Genomic DNA, 23,058 nt, shown 5'->3' with positions numbered 1-23,058 from the left:
GCGGTATATAAGTCTACTGCTATTGCTATATTGCTATTGCTACTAAGGATGCCAGTGATTTGATTACGAACAATCAAGGTGACATGATCACACTACGAATGGGATTGAACTGTAGCATTCTTTCCTAGAAGGAGCTCAAATCTTCCATTAAAACAGCCTTATATAATATGCATCAATAAAACCAATTTTATTTTTGTAATGTTATAACCCGTGGGAGTAAAGCAATTTTAAATAGAGTTTGATTATAAGGCAGACTCATCCTGGGGGCACATATTACCCTGGAAAGATAACCCACGAAGGATGAGTCAGTTATACCGCCTTTGAAGAATTCCCTAATTGGAAGACCCGAAAAGACACTAAAAGGTGAAGTTAATCCCATCCATGTTCATCCCAAAACCAATTTTGATTTTATTTTTTTTGGCTCTACCCCAAAACACTCCTGTGGATACAGCAGTGTTCTGTCCCCCCTTCTCCGCTCGTTAATAGATGACAGGCAGACAAACTTAAAAGGAAAGAACTTTATCAGTCCTCGGCTCAGACTGGCTGCGAGCCCAAAAATAAACATAAATAAAGTCTCTGGCAAGAAGATAACAGAATGCAAAACAAAACTCTTACAAAACAATTCACTTCTCCAAGTGTCTCCATGAATCGGGGTTACAGAAAGCAAATCACTTCTCCAAGTGTCTCTCACAAACAAACCACGACCGATGAATGATGAACGAATGAATGAACGTTGACTTCTGCAACCAGGGTGTGGCACCATCCGTCCTTTTATCTCCAAAAGAGGACACTAACGAGCCCCAGCTGCATTGTTAATCTTGCATCCCGACTCAACTCACAGCAAACTTCTGCTGAGTCACAACACAGCAGGTATGTCTGGTGAAAAGAAGGACTAGGGAGGATAGGATGGCTGTGTTCCAATATTTGAGGGACTCCTGGAAAGACGACCATCTCCTTTTAATGACCCCATAAACCCTTGCAGGGTGGAGTCTGTGTTAGGGATGTAACCCTAGTCTTGGCTTGACAATGTATATAAGCTATGATTGTAACTAATGTATCTGTTACTTTAAATGTAAGAAAGAGGTAATTGGAATGGTATTGCTTTAAGCAGCCATATAAGGAAGTAGGAGCTAGTACGGAGTTCTCCTTGATGCTCCTTGATGCTCCTGATGTTTTCTTTACTGATTCTAATGGTTGTAATGTTGTTCCTGATAGTTACTGACTGTTACTGTATGTGCTTAGTATTGGGAGAGAAGACCGTGTATTGGATGGTGGCTAGTCTGTATGTGAGTCACCTGTCTACATGGTGAACCATGAGTTGAGCAACTGTAAATTCAACGTATTGTAAATAGACCGTTTATATACTACAAAACTGCTTATAGTCTGATTTTGAGGACTATCTATTCTATTTTTGTTACACAAGTAAAGATATTCTTTGTTTTACCTTCGGTGGCTGTGAGTGACTATTCAGCGGCTTATTCGTTACTAATCGTCTGCTGCAGAACTCTAGTCTCCTAACGGGGATAGACTTAACAGTCTGGGCAACTGAATGGAACTGAGTGTGTTTACTGGCCAGATGCCCTTCCCTGTCGCCAATGCGGAGTCATGTTCAGCGGAGATATTCTCATTGTCCCCAGAGAGAGAAATATCTTCCTCTACCTGGGATCGAACTCACAGCCTTCTGACTGTGATGTGAGAGCTCCACCTCTAGGTCACCGCATCTCTCTAGGACTCCTACAAATATGAGGGCGGGGGGGAGGTTGCCGAACTATTTTCCAAAGCACCAAAAGGTAAGACAAGAAACAGTGGATGGAAACTAACCATGGAGAGAAGCAACTTAGAACTAAGGAGAAACGTCCTAATGGTGAGAGCAACCAATGGAATAGTTGGACTTCAGAAGATGCTTGGCAACTGATTCCTATTTATGACCGTTGCTGTGTCCCCAGGATCATCCCCTTTGGCAACCTTCTGACCAGCAAAGTCAATGGGGACGCCAGGCTCACTTACAACCAGGTTACTAGCAGTAGCAATAGGACTTAAGAGTTATATACTGCTTCATGGTGCTTTTCCAGCCCTCTCTAAGCAGTTTACAGAGTCAGTAACCCAACAATCTGGATTTTACCCACCTCGGAAGGTTGGAAGACTGAGTCAACCTTGAGCTGGTGAGATTTGAACTGCCGAACTGCAGCTAGCAGTCCACTGAAGTAGCCTGCAGTACTGGACTCTAACTACTGTGCCACCTTGGCTCTTTACTGACTTACCAACTGCAGTGATTCACTTAATAACAATCACAAGGAAGGTCGTACAATGGGGCAAAAAGACACGTCTCACTTAGCAGCAGAAATGCGGGGCTCAGTTGCAGTCATAAACCGAGGGCCACCTGCGTTTACTCAGAAGGATGTTCCACTGGGTTTAACGTAGCTTGTTTCCAGTTAAGTAGGCAAAAAGATCATTGGCTAAATAAATGATAGGTATCAATCATTCTTGCAATTAAAGAAAAGGCAAACCATTTCCACCCAATTGTTTATTCAAATGCTTCATCTAAACATTATTTTACGCTTATATTTTATATTTTGCAAGAACATAATTTTATGTGTTTATGGCAAATCTATGTCACGGCAATAGGAAGATTTCTGTTTGCAGGTGTGTGTTTATTCTGGCAATATCCTCCATAAAATTGCTTTTAGTTCAAGCCGTCTTTTTACTAGGAAAACTACGAATTGTATATATATATATATTTTTACCAGTGAAGCGTGTTTTCTGACTGTCTGACTCCGCAAATCCCCTGTGAAAGGAGAAAAAATGTCGTGTTTTGTTGTATCTACATCTAAAAACTTGTATCCATGTGTGGTTTACAAAGTCATATTTCATAGTAAAGCTCTCCCAGGTGGATAGCAAGTTCTGAACTTCTGAACATCCATCTCATTCAAACCAGTCAAGCATTTTAGCAGATAAAATGTGCAATTAAAGGCTCTCTTGTTTTGTTTTTTTTCAGTTTCAGCAAACAAATGCTCTATAATTGCCTACCTATTTCGTTTCTGGTCTAGGACTCTTTACTCACAAAAAAACACCAGATGTCATCCACTAAAAATGACAAATGTTTTACAATGATGATAATATCAGAAGGAAGGAATTGAAGCATCTTAAACCAAAAAATGAACCTTGCTGTTGAGCTTAGCCGTATTCTCCCTATTTCTCTTGGCATTTCTCCTTTTGTTGACTTGGACCCCAAATATCTTCTTTTAACGGCCCCATAATCCCTTGCGGGGTGGAGTCTGGGAAGCTGAATGGAGTTGAGTGATTACTGGCCAGATGCCTTTCTTGTCACCAATGTGGAGTTTTCTTCAGCTGATATATCCTCATTGTGCCCAGAAAGAGAAATATCTGCCTCTATCTGGGATGGAACCCACAGCCTCCCGATCGTGAGGCGAAAGCTCCACCTCTAGGCCACCACACCACTCATTGGTTTGGACTCCAATATTAATTGCAAATTGTTTTGCATGGACATAGAGACATCACAAGCCTTTGATCACAGATAGCACACTGATTGATTTCAAATCAAGAGAAAAAGTAAGGAAGGTGTCAGAAAAAGAGAAAGGATTGTCAGAACAAGATAGATGATTGATGACACAGGATGGGTGGATGCATAGATAGATATGGATGGATGGATGGATGGATGGATGGATGGATGGATGGATGGATAGATAATAGATAGATCGACAGACAGACAGATAGATATGATGGATGGATGGATGGATGGATAGACAGACAGACAGACAGATAGATATGGATGGCTAGATAGATAGATATAAATGGATGGATGGATGGATGGATGGATGGATGGATGGATGGATAGATAGATAGATAGATAGATAGATAGATAGATAGATGATAGATGATAGATAGATAGATAGATAGATAGATAGATAGATAGATAGATAGATAGATAGATAGATAGATAGATAGACAGACAGACAGACAGATAGAAAGATATGGATGGATGGATGGATGGATGGATGGAAAGATAGATAGATATGGATGGATGGATAAATAGATATGGATAAATGGATGGATAGATAAATAGATAGATAGATAGATGGATGGATGGATGGATGGATGGATGGATGATAGATAGATAGATATGGATGGATGGATAGAGAGAGAAAGAAAGAAAGAAAGATATGGATGGATGGATAGATGATAGATAGATAGATAGATAGATGATAGATAGATAGATAGATAGATAAATAGATAGATAGATAGATAGATAGATATGGATGGATGGATGGATGGATGGATGGATGGATGGATGGATGGATGGATGGATGGATGGATAGATGGATGGATGGATGGATGGATAGAGAAAGAGATAGAAAGAAAGATATGGATGGTTGGATAGATAGATAGATAGATAGATAGATAGATAGATAGATAGATAGATAGATAGATAGATAGATAGATATGGATGGATAGATGGATAGATGGATGGATGGATGGATGGATAGATAGAAAGAAAGAAAGAAAGATATGGATGGATGGATGGATGGATGGATGGATGGATAGATAGATGACAGATAAATAGATGATAGATAGATAGATAGATAGATAGATAGATAGATAGATAGATAGATAGATAGATAGATAGATAGATAGATAGATAGATAGATGATAGATAGATAGATATGAATGGATGGATGGATGGATGGATGGATGGATGGATGGATGGATAGATATAGATAGGAATGGATGGATGGATGGATAGATGGATGACAGAAAGACAGACAGACAGTTTTGTGATAGTTACTGATGAAAGTTACTGCACATAGTATAAAAGAACCGATAGAGATGGAACAAAAAAAAATAGGAGCATTAGAATGTTTAAATCTAAGTCTGACTAAAATCGAGGAATTTCCTCACAGTGAGAAAAAAATAATTAGTAGAATGACTTGCTTCCAGTAGTTGGTGCTCCAACACTGGAGGTTTTTAAGAAGAGATTGGATAACAATTTGTCTGAAATGGTGTAGGATTGCCTGTGTCCCCTTGGTGTCCCTCAAAAGCACGAAGCAGATTCCTGGTCCCAACAAAACCCCTTTTATTAAGTGGATGTGATGTCATTCACATTCAGCAAAGGCCTGGCAAACAGTCTTCCAAATGTTAGTTGTTGCCTATCTCTTAGAATAACATGTTAAATAAATGTTAGTTGGAATTCACCCATTACCACCTTTTCTCTGACTTGAGTCAGCTGGAAATGCTTTTACTCGCCGCAATCCCCCCCTCCCTATTTTCACAAAGGTATTCATTAAAAATGAAAATCTAACACTTATTAATCAGGCACTCACCTTTAAACCTTGAGAAATTGGATTAGAAAGAGAAAGAGCTGTAATCAATCAATCCTAGTATATTTTGTGATTCAGTGTGGCAGTGATTTGGGGGAGATAATCCAGATATAGCAGAGTTACTTTACTGAAATTTATTCTTAAAACAGATGGATATAACCACAGCTTTCTGGGCAAAAATCAGAAAACAGAATTCTGGGGTGTGAAATTAGAAAACAGATGAAGTCTTTTGGAGATGTCTACATCAATATTTAGGGTAACTAAGAGAATAGCATAATTATACAGAAGCTTTAAAATGTTCAGAAATTCTCCATTGTGGTATTTCTTTAGCTGGTTTCTCTGAACTTAAAATCTGAATCTAGTAGCAACAGCAAATAACACTTAGGCTTATATACCACTTCATAATTCTTACCTCCTCCTTTAAGCGGTTTATAGAGTCGGCATATTGCCCCCCAACAATCTGGCTCCTCGTTTTACCAATCTCGGAAGGATGGAAGGCTGAGTTAACCTGGAGCCTGGTGAGATTTGAACTGCCAAATTGCAGGCAGCTGGCAAGCAGCAGAGGTAGCACTCTATCCACTGTGCCACTGCAACTCATTAGTAGCCCAGGTTCCTCCCCAACCTCCAAATCTGCTGCCAGCTCTGCTGGCTGCTGCAGGGCCCCAGCAGATATCATAGTGATCAGTGGTGGGTTTCAAAAATTGTTCGAACCTACTCTGTGGGTGTGGCCTCCTTTGTGGGAGTGGTTTGCTGCCCATGTGACTGGATGGGAGTGGCTTGCCGCCCATGTTACCGGATGTGAAGATGTCGACGACACTTGTCAGAACCACCTTAAATGACCTCACACACAGCACTGGCATGCATAAGAATATGATGTAAACTTGTTTCTTAAAAGGCATCTTTGGTTTGCGTTAAAACAACTTCAACACACGCAGTGTTCTGATTGCACCACAAACGCAGTAGTCATCCTTACCTTTCACAGAGGCCCTGAGTTTTATAAATAGGACCATGATAGTGTAGAATAATCATATCCAAGGACCAGTGGTGGGTTTCAAAAAATCTTTGGAACCTCTTCTGTAGGTGTGGCCTGCTTTCCGGGTCCATGCAAAGCAACAGAGTAATAATAATCATAATCTGATACCAATAAGAGGAAGTAGTAGAGAAGACAAGGATAATAACAACAGTACAGCCATACAACAAGGGGCAATATCCTTAGACATGAAACAATACTGTGAGGATTGGGTGTTCAGCAGAGTGATGGCATAAGGGTAAAAACTGTCTCAGAGGCTGGTTGTTTTGGCATGCAATGCCCTATAGCAGTATCTCGAGGGAAGGAGCTGGCGTGGAGGGCCTGTAGATATTTTCTCAGATGTTTTGTTTTTATTTCCTCAAAATGGAAATACAATCAAGGGCAGCCTGGGCTAAACGCTCTCTAGTGAAATACACAAACCCATCCATCTATTATAGTCAATTATTGTTCTCCCAAAGTTCTCTTGCAAGTTCTTCCTTTGGTCTTATTTCCTCCCTTTAGATACATACATACATATAGATATAGATACACACACACACACACACACACACATGTTATATTTGTGTGCTGATAAATAAATAAAGGGAGACTAGTATAGATCTATTTCAAGCTATTTAGCTCTCATCAGCTAGCCATACCCTTGCTGGGATTCGAACCTGTGCTGTATTGCATCTTAGGCAGATGTGTTAACCATTAAGCCACAGAGTTCCTCTCCTTATCAGCTGAGCCAGGGAGAAAGGTATATATTTAAAGTCACAACCCCTGGTATGCCCAAATATGGGAGGAAGTTCACTGCTTCCATTCTCTGTCCATCAGCTCGTCATAAGAGACCATCCAGACAGAAACCCAATATTTTTACTGTTGCCTTTGTTACATTTGTGTTGTAGGCACAAATATATATATTTGAATTCCTACCGCCGCATAACGTTACTTGTCCCAGCTTCTGCCAACCTAGCAGTTCGAAAGCATGTAAAAATGCAAGTAGAAAAATAGGAACCACCTTTGGAAGGTAACAGCGTTCCGTGCACCTTCGGCATTTAGTCATGCCAGCCACATGACCAGAGAGATGTCTTCGGATGCCACTGGCTCTTCAGCTTTGAAACGGAGATGAGGACCACCCCCTAGAGTCGGGAACGACTAGCACATATGTGCGAGGGGAACCTTTACCTTTACCACTTTGGAAGAGCCGTGCTGTGATTGGAAAATTCTTTCTACCCAGGCAGTTTGAGTCATATATTTAATTGACCTCCCACCTGACTCTTAAATAACTCTGAGCAGTTTACAACTAAAAGTTGAGTTAATAAAGGACGTAATGAAAGTAATAATAGAGGTAATGGAGTTACTAATGGAGTTCAACCAAACTTAATACCCCTCCTTTCCTTAATGCCCAATACTGATCTTTCGGCTAAATGAAGACACATAAACTAGAAGAAGCCTCATCTCTCTTAAAAGAAAGAAAGAATAAATTAGATGAAGAAATCTCTTTTTTGGGCTTCCAAGTTTTGGAAGTGTTTTTTTTTTTAAAGTCTGTTGTATGAAATATGGGTGGTGATTTATATGAAAACAGGTCAAAATAGGAAAAAAATAAAAACAAAAGGAAATTCAGAGGCCTAATCCATTTTGAAATGAATTCTCCTCATAGGGGATTTATTGGATTCCTCTTGCTAATTCCATGCGGGTGAAGCATGTGATTAGGTGAGTGATAAATATTGAATGTTATGCATTCTTGTTAACTTTTCTTGAAAGTAAGATCAGGCAAATCAGATTGAACCAATCATGAAAGGAGACACAATGAGACAAAGAAAACAAATTGAGGTCTTTCTGTGTTTGTGTGTTTGCACATGTGTGGAGTTTTTTTTATTCATGATATTTATCTGCATAATTATGTCCAAATGGATTTCAGTTAGGAGGAACAAAAATATCTAAGAAATTTGTCATATTTTTTGTTAATTGCCATCTTTCTCTCTCTCTTTCTCTCTCTCTCTCCCCTCCTCTCCTCCTCCTTCTCTGTCTCTCTCTCTTTCTTTCTCTCTCTCTTTCTTTCTCTCTCCCTCTTTCTTTCTCTCTCTTTCTCTCCCCTTTCCTCCCCTCTTCTTCTTTCTCTTTCTCTTTTTATTTCTCTCTCTCTCTCTCTTTCATTCTTTCTCTCTCTCTCTCTCTCTCTTCCTCCCCCCTCCTCCCCCCCTCTCTTTCTCATTTCACTTGTTACAGTTTAATCACAATTCTGAGACATTTCAAATAATGTTTCTGGATTTGGTAAGCCACCCAGAGTCTAAACATATGGGGGAAATGAAATTATATTATATTAAATTTTAAATGACTTGCTTCTTACGAATTCCGAGGGTTGCGAAGAGAAAGTACAGATTAGACAATATAGATATTTGCAAACATATAACGTATTAAAATTGCACCCCTGATTTCAAATACCTGAATGCCAATTCCAAAGAACCAAAAAAAGCCAATGTGCAAAATTTGTGTGGGCGGGGACTATAGATACAATCTACCTTTAAAGGTAAATGTTCCCCTCGCACATATGTGCTAGTCGTTCCCTACTCTAGAGTGCAGTGCTCATCTCCGTTTCAAAGCCGAAGAGCCAGCGCTGTCCGAAGATATCTCCGTGGTCATGTGGCTGGCATGACTAAACATTGAAGGCGTGGAACGCTGTTCCCTTCCCACCAAAGGTGGTTCCCATTTTTCTACTTGCATTTTCTATGTGCTTTCGAACTGCTCGGTTGGCAGAAGCTGGAGCAAGTAATGGGAGCGCACTCCGTTACGTGGTGCTAAGGATTCAAACCACTGAACTGATGACCTTTCTGATCCACTGTGGTGCAGGAAGCTGAGTAGGCCATGTCCACCCAGCAACTGGGCAGAGAACCCCTTGCTAAAAAATGTGAAGCCCATCCCTGAAAGGTTTCATCTCTATGATTCTATTCCTTTGGGCTTAGCTTCCGCATCATTATATTTTCTTTGATCTTAGGGCAAGTTGTTTCCATGTTAGGTACAGATACAAATTACTATTTGAAGGACCGTCTGCCTCCTTTAGCACTTCAAATCCAATTAGGAGTCTTGGTTGCCCTCAACATACAGTATATCAACTGTGGATTCCTGTCCTTATCTTTCACTCATAACTGTTTCCATTTCACTTTATTAAAGACGTCTTTCCCGAGTTGAGTCTGTAATTTGCTTTAATTCAGTTCACCTCCACTTAATTTCATTTACAGCTTTCACTTAATTCCATTTAATTTGCAGAAATGAAAGCGAAATGGACACAAATTAATTTACCAACAGGCAAGGGTTTCAAATTGCCTTCCTTATTCTATCAGGGAGAATGCAGGCGACGGCGTCTGATCGTGTCATCAGGCCTGCGCTGTGTATGCAAATGTTATTTGACTAAATTAATGCAATTGAGAATGTCATGTCGCTGACGCTTCCCTCCTGTGACGTTTCTATTCATAACATTTCAGATCAGTTCATCTAAGGTTACAACTTATTTAAGAATTCCCATCAGGTTCTGTGATTTCCGCTTTCCGCTGCTCAACTACGGAACGATCACCTGATGCTGCCAGGCATGAAGATAGGAAGAAAGGCAGGGATGGCATCTCAATTTGAACTGAAGTCTAAAATGTTTTTTTTTTAAATGTTCCATTTCCATTGGAGAGACCTTCTGTCCAGAGGTGGCATTCAGCCAGTTGTGACAGGTTTTGGAGAACCTGTAGTGAAAATTTTGAGTAGTTTGGAGAACTGGCAAATAGGCTGGCCACGCCCCTTCTGCCTCCCAGCCTCCCAGCTTTTGTTGCCCTGAACAGAAGAACGGAGCTGGAAAGCAGGCTAGTGGGGTGGAGAGGGAATGAGGATTTTGCGGTATCCTTCCCTTCCATGCCCACAAAGCCACACCTAGAAAGCCACACCATGCCCACAAAGCCATGCCCACAGAACTAGTAGTAGAAATATTTTGAATCCCACCACTGCTTCTGTCTCATGCTTAGAAACAACTGCTGAGCGTTGAGGGTTGCACAACTCAACGCAAAACCGGTGGCACAACCTCACCTTGAAGTCAAAACTGGTTTCGATTTTGAAATAGTTCTGTATTCCAAAAGGTTGGAGTTAATGTGTATCTTGATGCAATTCTAGTTCTGAAATTCACCATATTATAGGAATATGGAAGTGAGTGAATAGGGACCTCTTCTAGAATTTCATGAATCCATGCAGTCCTAAAGGGGGAGAATATACAACAAGTTTGTTTGTAACTATTATAAACATCGCAAATCATTTCTTTAAATCTATATTTATTTATTTTTCTAATTGTACTGTCTATGGAGATTCTCAGTCATCCAAGTCATGGTTGCCCCAAAGGTGCTTTTTTCAAGAGCCAACTGGGCTTTCTGATTTTTCTTTGAAGACGTTTCACTTCTCATCCAAGAAGCTTCTTCAGCTCTGACTGGATGTGTCACAGCCATTCCCCACCATCCAATTGCGGGCATGCACAGCAATAGCAATAGCAGTAGACTTATATACCGCTTCATAGGGCTTTCAGCCCTCTCTAAGCGGTTTACAGAGTCAGCATATTGCCCCCAACAACAATCCGGGTCCTCATTTTACCCACCTCGGAAGGATGGAAGGCTGAGTCAACCCTGAGCCGGTGAGATTTGAACCGCTGAACTGCTGATCTAGCAGTCAGCTGAAGTAGCCTGCAGTGCTGCATTTAACCACCGCGCCACCTCGGCACAGGGGGTTGTGTCTGTGCATGCGTGGGAGTGGGGAAAGTACGGGGATTGCATACGCAATCATGGGGGAAGGGCTCATGCGGGAGGTTGTATGTGCATGCACAGGGGCGGGGCACACAAGGGGGAGTCACACACACACATTGCATTATGGTTGTGCGCACATACGCTTTCAGCACGCAATGACAAAAAGGCTAGCCATCTCTGGACTACAATTTGGGGAAAATGTTTTGCTACTTTGTAAGTTACTCAGCTGGGCTCAAATGCATTTGGAACAAGGAGAGACGAATGTGCTGATTCTATCAACGTGACTGCGGCGGGGGGGGGGGACGGAACCCAGGCCATGTGTCCTAATATCAGATTTAACAAAATATTTTTCTTCTGCTTTTCTGCATCATTCAATATTGCTAAACGAAAAAGAACCTTCTGTTCTTGTAAATCTTGGTGACAAAACTCCCAAGTCCTGCGTCTAAGACATCTTATTTTATTTTTTTTTAAAAAGAAAGAATGTGTTACCCAATTATAGCTCTAAACATTCAAACACCCATGACAGTGTTTGCATATTTATTTATTTATTTTTTAAGAAAAAAAATAGAAAATAAACTTATTTATTGCAAAACAAGTATATCCAGTTGGCTGGCTCGAAAACTAATGGGTGGTTGTATCAAATCAATTTGTTAGATTAGTTGCTAGGGAGAAAAAAAGGGAAGAAACAAAGACAGAAAGAGGGAATGAGATTGTTTGGTAACCCAAACACATCTTTACAAATAATTAAACTCATTTGAAAGTCAATTTTGGCTTTCAGGTTTTGGGTGGCATTGGAGACTATTTATGATTATTTGAGCCTAAGTGGTTCACTCAAGCTGACTGAAGCAAAATAGATAGGTCTATCTCAACACTTAAGCAATTAGAGGCTCTCAAGATACCTAACCAGGCATGTGGGAATAATGAGATGCTAAGGACCCACAATCTCTCTCTATATAAAAGCCAAATACCACTCACTCATCACGAAATCTCCAGAACTGTAAAGCCTACAAACTTGAAATTCAACATGTATGTTCCTCTTGGCTTCTAGGCACTCGCTAAGAAAGGATTTTTCAAAATTATCATCAGATCATCAGTATTTCTTATATGGTATTATATTAACTTGTGTCAATGCTAAGGAGTTAGATATTCTACTCCCCCACCCCACCTGAAAGGAACTCTGTTCCAACTGCCAGTTGCCTTATATTAACATGCTCTGAGGCTACCAATTTGCTAGATCAGGAATGAGTGTGGCCAGCATGATGGTTCGGGGGCAAGGAAGGCCTTGGTTATTGCCAGCTCCAGTGACTCAGGCCACCAAACCACAACTGGTTTGGCCAAACCGGTCCAAACCAGTAGGAACCTACCACTGGTTACCTTGCTTAATAGTAGTAACTGTGAGAGGGATCTTGGAGTCCTAGTGGACAATCATTTAAATATGAGCCAGCAGTGTGCAGCAGCTGCCAAAAAAGCCAACATAGTTCTAGGCTAAATAAAAAGAGGGATAGAATCAAGATCACGTGAAGTGTTAATATTATTTTACAATGCCTTGGTAAGGCCACACTTGGAATCCTGCATCCAGTTGTGGTCACCATGATATAAAAAAGATGTTGAGATTCTGGAAAACTAATCAAGGAGAGAAGCAACTTAAAGCTAAGGAGAAATTTCCTGACAGTTAGAACAATGAATCAGCGGAACAACTTGCCTCCAGAAATTGCGAATGCTCCAACACTGGAATTTTTTAGAAGATGTTGGATAGCCATTTGTCTGAAGTAGTGTGGGGTTTCCTGCATGAGCAGGGGGTTGGACTAGAAACTAGTCCTCATCTGAGTTTCTAATTTGCATTCAGGAGAGAAGGTGGACTTGGATACGGATTGCCCTACAATTCAGTAATCCAGCATTTCTCAGCCTTGAAATCTGGGAGTTGAATGCCACACATCTTCAAGCAACGAAGGTTGAGAAGCATTGTAGAACACTTGTTCTGATGTTAAATGAATGCCCATGGAGTAGAAAGAGTCAGCTCTTCAAATCAGTGGAGAAAACCTTAAGAAAGTGGACATTTTTCGGTATCTGGGATTCCATCTCCAATGCAATGATGACCTCAATAGCGAGGTGCAAGCAAGGGTGAATGCAGTTTGGAATGCATTGCCGAAAACTCACTGGCGTGTTATGTGACAGACGAATGCCAACCCATCTTAAATGTGAAATTTACAAGACAACCATCCACCCTGTTGCACTGTCTGGCATGGAATGCTGGGCAGCAACAACAGGGACCGAAAGCTACCTCCATGCCATGGAAATGTGAATGCCCTGTTGGATATCGGGCATCTCCCTTCTTGACCACTTCAAAAATAACACCATTCGACACACATTCTGGTGTGTCACCAATTACAGAGAATATGAGACAAGGCCAGCTGTGCTGGCATGGACATGTCCAGAGAGCAGCACCTTCCACCATTGCCAAGAAAGCCTACCAACCACAAGTCCATGCGCGTTGACATTGAAGGCATCCAAAACAGAGATGGCGAGATACCATCAAAAAAGACATGCAAGCCATGGGCAAGAAGGAGAAGGAGGAGAAGGAGAAGAAGAAGAAGAAGAAGGAGGAGGAGGAGGAGGAGGAGGAGGAGGAGGAGGAGGAGGAGGAGGAGGAGGAGGAGAAGAAGAAGAAGAAGAACAACAACAACAACAACAACAGGAGCAGGAGGAAGAGGAGGAGGAGGAGTCAGCTGTCCTTGTCCTATTTCAAATCAGAGATAACATTAATCAGAACAGGAGAGAGACAAAAAAAATGAGCATCCCTAATTGTCTATGACAATTGCCCTGCATTTAGGCTTCTATTACATGAATCCTACTAATTTTTATAGAATACAGTCCATATTTCTGTCCATATAGAATTCAGTTTGGTCAATTGCGAAAGGCAGCTTTGTGATGATACCTTTAATACCATCAATATCTGCCTATTCCTGGTCCTTGGGAAGGACAACCTGTCCTATAACAATTGGGGCGCATAACTCTGTCAGTAAGCAACATGATCATGACATCAGTGAAATGGCTTTCCTTCCGAAGTTGTTACTGGAGGCTTTTAAGAAGAGATTGGACAACCATCTGTCTGGAATGGTATAGGGTTTCCTGTTTGAGCAGGAGGTTGGACTAGAAGACCTCCAAGGTCCCTTCCAACCCTGTTATTCTATTAAATTCTGACTCAATAGCTATATAAAAATGCCAAATGCAGTCTGAATCTCTGGCTGAGTGTGGAATGAACCATAATAATAATTTACTCTCTGTCTCTGTCTCTGTCTCTGTCTCTGTCTCTGTCTATCTATCTATCTATCTATCTATCTATCTATCTATCTATCTATCTATCTATCTATCTATCTATCTATCTATCTATATATATATATATATATATATATATATATATAGAGAGAGAGAGGGCTTACCAGGGGTTGTAAAAATCTAATAGATACCTTTCACCCTGGCTTCGCTGATAACGGATAAGAGCCTGTGGCCTAATGGCTAAGATCTCTGCCTAGTATGCAATATAGCCCAGGTTCAAATCCCAATAAGGGTATGGCTAGCTGATGAGAGTTAATAGCTTGAAATAGATGTATACTAGTCTCCCTTTATTTATTTATCAGCACAAATAAAACACACACACACACACACACACACACACATATTCTTTCTCCTCCACAATATTGGGGTGTTTGTGTCTGTGTAGAGAGAGAGGGAGAGAGAGAGAGAGAGAGAGAATGAATGAATGAATGAATTCTGGAGGAGAAAGAAACCAAATCAAGTATTCCATGATTCAAAACATTAGAGTTTAAGGCTTAACTTTAAAAAAGTTGTTTTAGAAATTTAATAGGTTTTTTTTTCCGCCCTGAGCTTCACTCCTGTCAAAATAAACTTCCAAATGCACATCTTACGCACAACAATAACAACAATAAAAAGAAGAACACCTTGTGTTCTTTTGCATTCTGAAAGAGACATGAAGATTTGTTTACGTTTTTTTTCCCTGAAATTTGTCTGGAGGAACATTATGCATTATTTGTTCTGATCATCTTCCCTGAATTCAGAAATTCACTTGGATGATTCATTCATAATGAAACTCCTTGGAGCATTTTATTGGACTTCAACTCCTGGCAGAAAAAAAACAACAAAATTATTTCTTTTTTTAAAAAAAGAGAGAATAAGACACACCTTGCTTCAACTGAGAATCGAAAACATAAGATTTACTACCTATGAGGATTCCCAGTATATAGCTAAATGTCTGTAGTTGTGAGTACTTCATCACTGCAAATTTTGAAGAAGAGACTGGACAGTTACTTGTCTGAAATGGTATAGGGATTCTGGCTTGAGCAGGGGGTTGGACTAGAAGACCTCCAAGGTCCCTTCCACAGAGGTGGGTTTCTGCTGGTTCGGCCAGGATCGGGCGAACTGTAGTGGTTGCGGTGGGAAACTCCACCCACCACCTGGATGCTTCTCGGCGTACGAGCAAACCAGTAGTGAAAAAAATGGAAACCAGTGGTGGGATTAAAATAATTTAACAACCGGTTCTGTGCCCTAATGATTTCTTCCAACAACCAGTTTACCAAACTGCTCAGAACGTTTTACAACCGGTTCTCCTGAACTGGTGCGAACTGGCTCAATCCCACCACTGATGGAAACCCACCACTGCCCTTCCAGCTTTATTCTGATTGATTGATTGATTGATTGATTGATTGATTGATTAAGATTCTCAGGCATCTGTAGATTGATAGAGAAAAAAAGAAATGATATGAAACAAAAAGGGGCTTGTGGAAATACCATCCCCAAGAAAACATAAACTGGGAGTTGAAAGAGACACCTATAACAATAGAAAAAGAAAGGAAGGGAAGAAGGAAGGAAAGGAGGGGAGAAAGGAAGTAGAGAATGGAGGGACGAAGGAATGGAAAGGAGTGGAGGGTGGAAGAGGGAGAAAGAGAAGGAGAGATAGTAGGAGAGGAAGAAGAAATGTGGAGGAGAAGTAGAGGAAGAAGAAAGAGGCAAGGAGAGGTGGGTGGAAGAGAGAGATAGAGAAGGAGAGGAGGGAGGAAGAGAGAGAAAGAGAAGGAGATAGGGTAGGAAGGAGAAGAAAGAGGGTAGGAGTAGGGGAGAGGTAAGGGAAGGAAGAAGGGGAAGGAGAGGAGGAAGGAAGGAAGTAGAGAAGGGAGGGAGGAGAAAAGAAAAGAAAGAGAAAATAAGGTGGTGTCGTAGTAGGTGCGAAGGATGGTAAACAAAGCACTCCAAAGTATACCTTATAACCTTTTAAATGGAATAATAATAATATAAGAATTGCAAAGAAAAAGAATAACTATGTGAATGTATACCTATAACTGTGTGTAAGAGAATAAATGACAGTAAAAATATAAAGCACAATATAGGTAAATAATATTTGGTCATAAGTAGCTAAGTACAAATAAATAAAGAATTGTACATGGAGGAAAAAAAGATTGTCAGGCATCAGATCATAGCTGTCCCAAGGGTGTTTTATTTCAAATGGTACTTCCATGTTTTTCTAGAAGACATTTCACTTCTCATCCAAGAAGCTTCTCCAGTTCTGACTAAATGGTGGAGAAGGATTCGGGTGACCCTGAGGGAATAGATAAACATCGAAGTGACCTCAACAACTCTCAGAAAAAGTGCTAACGACCAGGGAGTCTGCAAGGAATATAAATCCTTCCCCATCCTCCACTGTTTCATCGGAACTGAAGAAGCTTCTTGGATGAGAAGCGAAACATCTTCTAGGAAAACGAGAAAGTCCAGTTACCTTTTGAAAGAAGAAAGTCCCTTTGGAACATAAGATGAGGTATTAAATGCACCAATTTCTTTTTAAGGGCACCGTCTCTAAGTTCCCTTATGATCCAAGTATTTTCTCTTTCTTTTGTTGTGAAAAACCTCGTCCAATACTTGACTTGACACCCCTGCCATAGACAAAGAGACAGATTGTTTGGATCATGGCTGGTTACATACAATTAGCTACCAAGGCCAACATTAAGGAACAGATTCTGACTTTCTAATAAATGGAAGACATGCATGAATACAAGGGAACCCATTGATTTAGCAATCAAAATAATAGTCTACTACGCTGAGAAAGTCTCAAAACAGTACTCCGAAGGATACTGATGAATACAACAGCAATATAACCATTGCAATTCTCTGCTTTCAGTTTAGATTTCTGCAAGGGGGAATTTAAGTTAAGGGTTTAAATATCTTTCCAAATCACTAACTCTAGGTTCTGGAATATCTGTAGCATTAAGCTAATACTGCATCTCAACTAACCAGCTAATTGGAGAAAAGCTAACAAACAATTTCAGGAAACATTTTGTTTGTTTGTTTGTTTGTATGTGTGTGTGTGTATGTGTGTGTGTTTGTGTGTGTGTGTGTATACACACACACACACACACGGTTGATTTTAAATTAGATAGTTGGATGGATGGATGGATGGATGGATGGGTAGGTAGGTAGGTAGGTAGGTAGGTAGATGATAGATAGATAGATAGATAGATAGATAGATAGATAGATAGATAGATAGATAGATAGATAGATAGATAGATAGATAGATAGATAGATAGATAGGGAGGGAGAGAGAGAGAGGGGGGGGGGGTGAGATACAAACTTAAGGTAAACCACTCCAAACTCGATTGCAGAAAATATGACCTCAGCAATGCTCTATACAATGCTTTATACATATCTGTCATCTGATAGATGCTTAACAAAAAAACATAAAATTAAAAATTAAATTAAAATTCTCAGGTTTCCAAGAAGCCAAGACTAGAAAGCATTGAAGGGGTAAAACAAAACCTATTAGGGATGTGTGTGTGTGTGTGTGTGTTTGTGTGTGTGTGTGTGTGTGTGTGTGTAAGTGTTATGTCAAAGCACCTGTTATGTATACATCTATTTCAAGCTATGTTAGCCCTCATCAGCTAGCCATACCCTTACTGGGATTCGAACCTGGGCTGTTCTACATGTTGGGCAGTTGTATTAGCCTCTAAGCCACAAGCTCTCCTCCCTTATCAGCTGAACCAAGGAAATAATTAAGTGTTATGTCGAAGCACCTGGTATTCCCAAATGTGGGAGGGAGCATAGTGCTTCCCTTTTGCCTTTCAGCTCCACCCTAGGAGTCTTCCAGGCAGAAAAACCATTTTTGTGTTGCATTTGTGCTGACAAATAAATAAAGGGAGACTAGTATAGATCTATTCCAAGCTATTTAGCTCTCATCAGCTAGATACACTGTATATATATATAACATTTCAGTTGTATATGTCAGACAAAATGTTATTTATTGGTTTATCTCCTCTTGCCACAACTTGCCTTCTGTCTCTTAAGGGCTAAAGAGACGGATCCAAAGGATGAAAGGATTACTATCTCCAGCTGCAACAATATTCCCCTAAGCATAAGCCAAGCAATGCATTCAAATGCATGAATGAAAGCAAACTGCCTATCAGGGCCTGAAACAGTCATTCATCACAATGCCAAAATTACGCTGCTGTGAAACAAACAAACAAACAAACAACAACTTGACCACATAGCTTTCTCTTCATGTGCCACAAGAACAAGAATTCATCTGCAGAATTTTAATCTCTCTTGACTTTCTGCATTTGTCCTATTTTTGACAGTACACTGTAGCCTTGTTTGCATTCTTAAATTGCACAATAATGAAAAATGACCCTTAGGTGATTCTCACAACAAGTTGTGTTTCCTTTGTGGTATGTTTCCACTGACCTCTGACCTCAGCACACTGCAAGGAACTCAATGCAGTTCCATGCTGATTTGACATGCTCCGGTTCGGGCAGAAAGCAGCCATAGGCTTGGGAAAATAAAGCTCTCACTTCTGTACCAGAGCATGAAAATGGAGCGAGAAAGCAGCAGTGTTTGAAAATAAAACATAATAAAAACTCTGGTCTGTGCCAGAAAACCATGCTCTTGGACTGGAACAATGAGCAGAAATTGGAAATAAATGCCATCGAAAGAACGGCTCTTGGTGTTATTATTTTTCTTCTATCTAGCAAAAGCTAAGATTGAATTATATCCTCTGGTACCTAAACACAGCCACTCTATAGTATATCAAGTACTTTGTGAGTCCTTGTCCCAATATCCATGCAGTTTTCTCCCCTTTGGCCTTCCTAATGTATTCTGGAGTTGGCATCCGTCAGAATCAAAGACCAAAGAAGACAATGCAGAGTTTTGTCAGTGTATGAGAGTTAATGGCTTGGCAGAGACATGGTAACAATGAAGGCTGTTTGGAAACTGAAATAGTATTTTGCTGTGTGAGCAACAAGGAGACAGCAAGGAGCCTGGGCATGGCTTATCTTCTGTACTAAAGTTCTGAGTCTGTACTGATCTCAAAACTTTGCTCTGAAATGAAACTGAAACAGTACAAAACTGGCAATAAAGGTTATCTATCTATCTATCTATCTTTCTTTCTTTCTTTCTTTCTTTCTTTCTTTCTTTCTTTCTACCTCTTGGTCTATGCATCTCTATCTATCCATCCATCCATCATCCATCCATCTCTCTTTCCATCCACCCATGCATCCGTTTCTCTCTAATCTCTCTCTCTCTCTCTCTCTCTCTCTCTCTCTCTCCCCCCCCCCCCAAGTTTTATTTGTGTAACATCCAATTTTCACCGAACAGTGTGTGTTCTGGGTACAATTGTGCTTAAATAGTCATGGTATACATTTTTTTTTGTTATAATCCCTCACCATGATATTAATAGTATAATAACATTGATATTTAACATTTGACCTTATCTTCTTTAACAACTCTCCTCTTTACCATTTCCTCCAATTGTATCTACTCCTTTCTGTCTATCTATTTCTATCTCTCTATCTCTGTCTCTCCATCCATCCATCCATCCATCCATCCATCCATCCATCCATCCATCCATCTATCTATCTATCTACCATCTATCTTTGTGATCCATCCATCCATCCATCCATCCATCCATCCATCCATCCATCCATCCATCCATCCATCCATCCATCCATCCATCCATCTATCTATCTATCTATCTATCTATCTATCTATCTATCTACCTACCATTTATCTTTGTGATCCGTCCATCTGTCCATCCGTCCGTCCGTCCGTCCGTCCATCCATCCATCCATCCATCCATCCACCCACCCACCCACCCACCCACCCACCCACCCACCTACCTACCTACCTACCTACCTACCTACCTACCTACCATATATCTTTGCGATCCATCCATCCATCCATCCATCCATCCATCCATCTATATATCTATATTTCTATCTCCCTCTCCCACTCAGTCCCTCTTTCTTCCTCCCATATAGGCTAAAATATGCAGGCTATGCCTACTGAACACTATTCTGAGAACTCTCAGTAAAAGTTGTAAGTAGTACAATTAATCCTTTCGCAAATCCAGGCAAGACCAAAGTTCACTTTTTTCCATTACGACTAAATATATTAAAAAGGGAAAGAGGAAAAAGAGAGAAAGAAATGATTTTAAAATGTCAGGCAAAGCTCTTGGCAGGGGGTGGAATTTTAAGGTGGGCTAAAATATATCTCATTTTCCCTTCCAGATTATTTTAAGGAAATATTATCTCAGGAGTAAGTGAGAATTTAAAAGTCATACTGAAAAGTGGAACTTTGAAGATTCAGAAACATTTTCTTGTGCTTATATGCCACCACAGCACATAGCACTTTTATAACTATATTCTATGGTCATGATTCATCCAAAGTTAAGTAACTTTCAAGTTTAAATCTGTTCATGATGGTATTTATATAGCATGCAGTGAAGAAGTAGGTAGTGAGCCTAAACTAACTGAGTGAACCTAAAGGAAAAAAAAAATTGGTGGCAACATAATGAGAAGGAATAAAATTATCATTGTTCTAATGTTCATGAACATTATTTTTCCTACCATCATCCATATGTTCACTATTATCACAAGGAGAATGTCGGTAAAATTGCCATTATGAATATAGTTTGCCCTCCGAATGTTTGAGTTGAGAGCCAAGGTGGTGCAGTGGTTAAATGCAGCACTGCAGGCTACTGCTAGATCAGCAGTTCAGCGGTTCAAATCTCACCGGCTCAGGGTTGACTCAGCCTTCCATCCTTCCGAGTTGGGTAAAATGAGGACCCAGATTGTTGGGGGCAATATGCTGACTCTCTGTAAACCGCTTAGAGAGGGCTGAAAGCCCTATGAAGCGGTATATAAGTCTACTGCTATTGAGTTCTAAGCAGAGATGGGCATAATGTAACAACAGGTTTGCCCATAACCAAAAATGTGTGTCTGTATGTGTGTCTTCCGTGCATGCACACTGGATTATACAGGATGGGATTGCACCGCGGTAGGTAAGCGGGCTCAATCGGAACTACTGGTTCGGCCAGAGGTGGGTTCCTACCAGTTTGCACCTATTCGGTAGAACCGGTTCATCAAATCTACCAAATTGGTTAGAAGAGGTTCCACCAGTGGACATGGAAAGCAGGCCACACCTACAGAAGAGGTTCCAAAAAATTTTGAAACCCACCACTGACACACAGACACACACACACACACACACACACACACACACACACAGACTGACAGAGAGAGAGAGAGAAAGAGAAAGGAAGGAAGGAAGAAAGAAAGAAAAAAGAAAGAGAGAGAGAGAGAGATGAAAGAAAAAAAGAAAAAGAAAAAGACAGAGAGACAAAAGGAAGGAAGAGAGAGAGAGAGAGAGAGGGAAAACACATGGCCATGGATGGATGGATGGATGATTGGATGGATGGATGGATGATTGGATGATTGCATGATTGGATGATTGGATGGATGGATAGATGGATAGATGGATGATAGAGATAATGTAGATAAATAAATAAATAAATAAATAAATAAATAAATAAATAAATAAATCTATAAATATAGATTTAAATATAAATATAGAAGCAAAACTCACAAATTTATACCAAATGAACTTTGTACTAAGATAATTTAAACAAATAGGATTTATTCCATAAAATTAAACTCTACTAATGCACTACAGACATTGAAATAGGCATGGGGTTGTTAAGACTCTAATCCCAAGTTGCTACCTTTTACATATATAGCTGTACTATAAATATCAGAGGAGGTAAAAATATCTTAAGAAAAAAGAAAGTTAAATTATATTGTTTAACCTTGTGTCTTCTCCTGGTTTGCAATGCCATCTGTGCAGTTCTCACAAAATCAGTGAAGCAACCATAACATACCAGATAGTAGTGGTATAGTCTTTATTGTCATTGTACGAAATAAAGACAACCAATTTGGTTGCAGATCACTGCACAGAGAAAGGGTAACATGATCGAATGAGGGAGGGCAAGCAATTCATGTCTAATCCCAATTAACAATTAAGCATTTCAAACAAATGTAAGCACAACTAACCATTAGAAGCAGCAAGTCCTTATGCACATCTCAAAAATAGATATTGCAAACTAACCCATTACACCCACTTAAACATATCCAGAAAATTAAAAACCAGTCCAGTCAAGATAACCATTCGACGTGATGCTTCCTAAATTGCGTCAGTAAACGTTATTGTATTTACCCTAAATATGATTTCTTATGAACTTGTTTAAGGTTCCTGTTCTACTTGATTGGGTGATGCCAAACTTCCATCTGAGTGGAGAGTTATGTCCATGGGAATTGAAACTACGGACGTAGCTAATTGCCTGTTAATTGTTAAAAAGGGAGGCCTATTTTAAACCCAGGCATTTATTTCACCTACCAGTAGAATGGCTTATATCTTCATTTCATGATGCCAGAATCCCTTGTGGGGTGGAGTCTGGGCACCTGAATGGAGCTAGCAAAGTGTTCTAATGGCCGGATGCCCTTCCTGTCGCCAGGGCGGAGTTTTGTTCAGCAGATAGATATATTCTCAGTGTGCCCAGAGAGAGAAATATCAGCCTCTACCTAGAATCGAACTCACTGCCTCCTGATTGTGA

General features: G+C 40.2%; 1 protein-coding gene across 1 annotated transcript in view; it reads right to left on the bottom strand.

Moving 5' to 3' along the window:
- The window catches only part of LOC148043922 (uncharacterized), a 19,676-nt gene extending 764 nt beyond the window's left edge, over positions 1 to 18,912 (bottom strand). Inside the window, exons 1-4 of the mRNA XM_087723701.1 lie at positions 18,865 to 18,912; positions 17,627 to 17,771; positions 4,265 to 4,769; positions 3,779 to 3,961 (exon numbers count right to left, since the gene is read on the bottom strand). Of these exons, the coding sequence (XP_087579827.1) occupies positions 3,779 to 3,961; positions 4,265 to 4,769; positions 17,627 to 17,771; positions 18,865 to 18,912 (881 nt within the window). The remainder of the gene's footprint in view (positions 1 to 3,778; positions 3,962 to 4,264; positions 4,770 to 17,626; positions 17,772 to 18,864) is intronic.
- Between the last annotated feature and the right edge of the window lie 4,146 nt (positions 18,913 to 23,058).

This window comes from Thamnophis sirtalis, unplaced genomic scaffold, assembly GCF_051295495.1.
Source record: "Thamnophis sirtalis isolate CommonGarterSnake01/CBP01778 unplaced genomic scaffold, rThaSir2_p1.2 scaffold_10, whole genome shotgun sequence".
NCBI lineage: Eukaryota > Metazoa > Chordata > Lepidosauria > Squamata > Natricidae > Thamnophis > Thamnophis sirtalis.
This window is presented reverse-complemented; position numbering and strand designations above follow the sequence as displayed.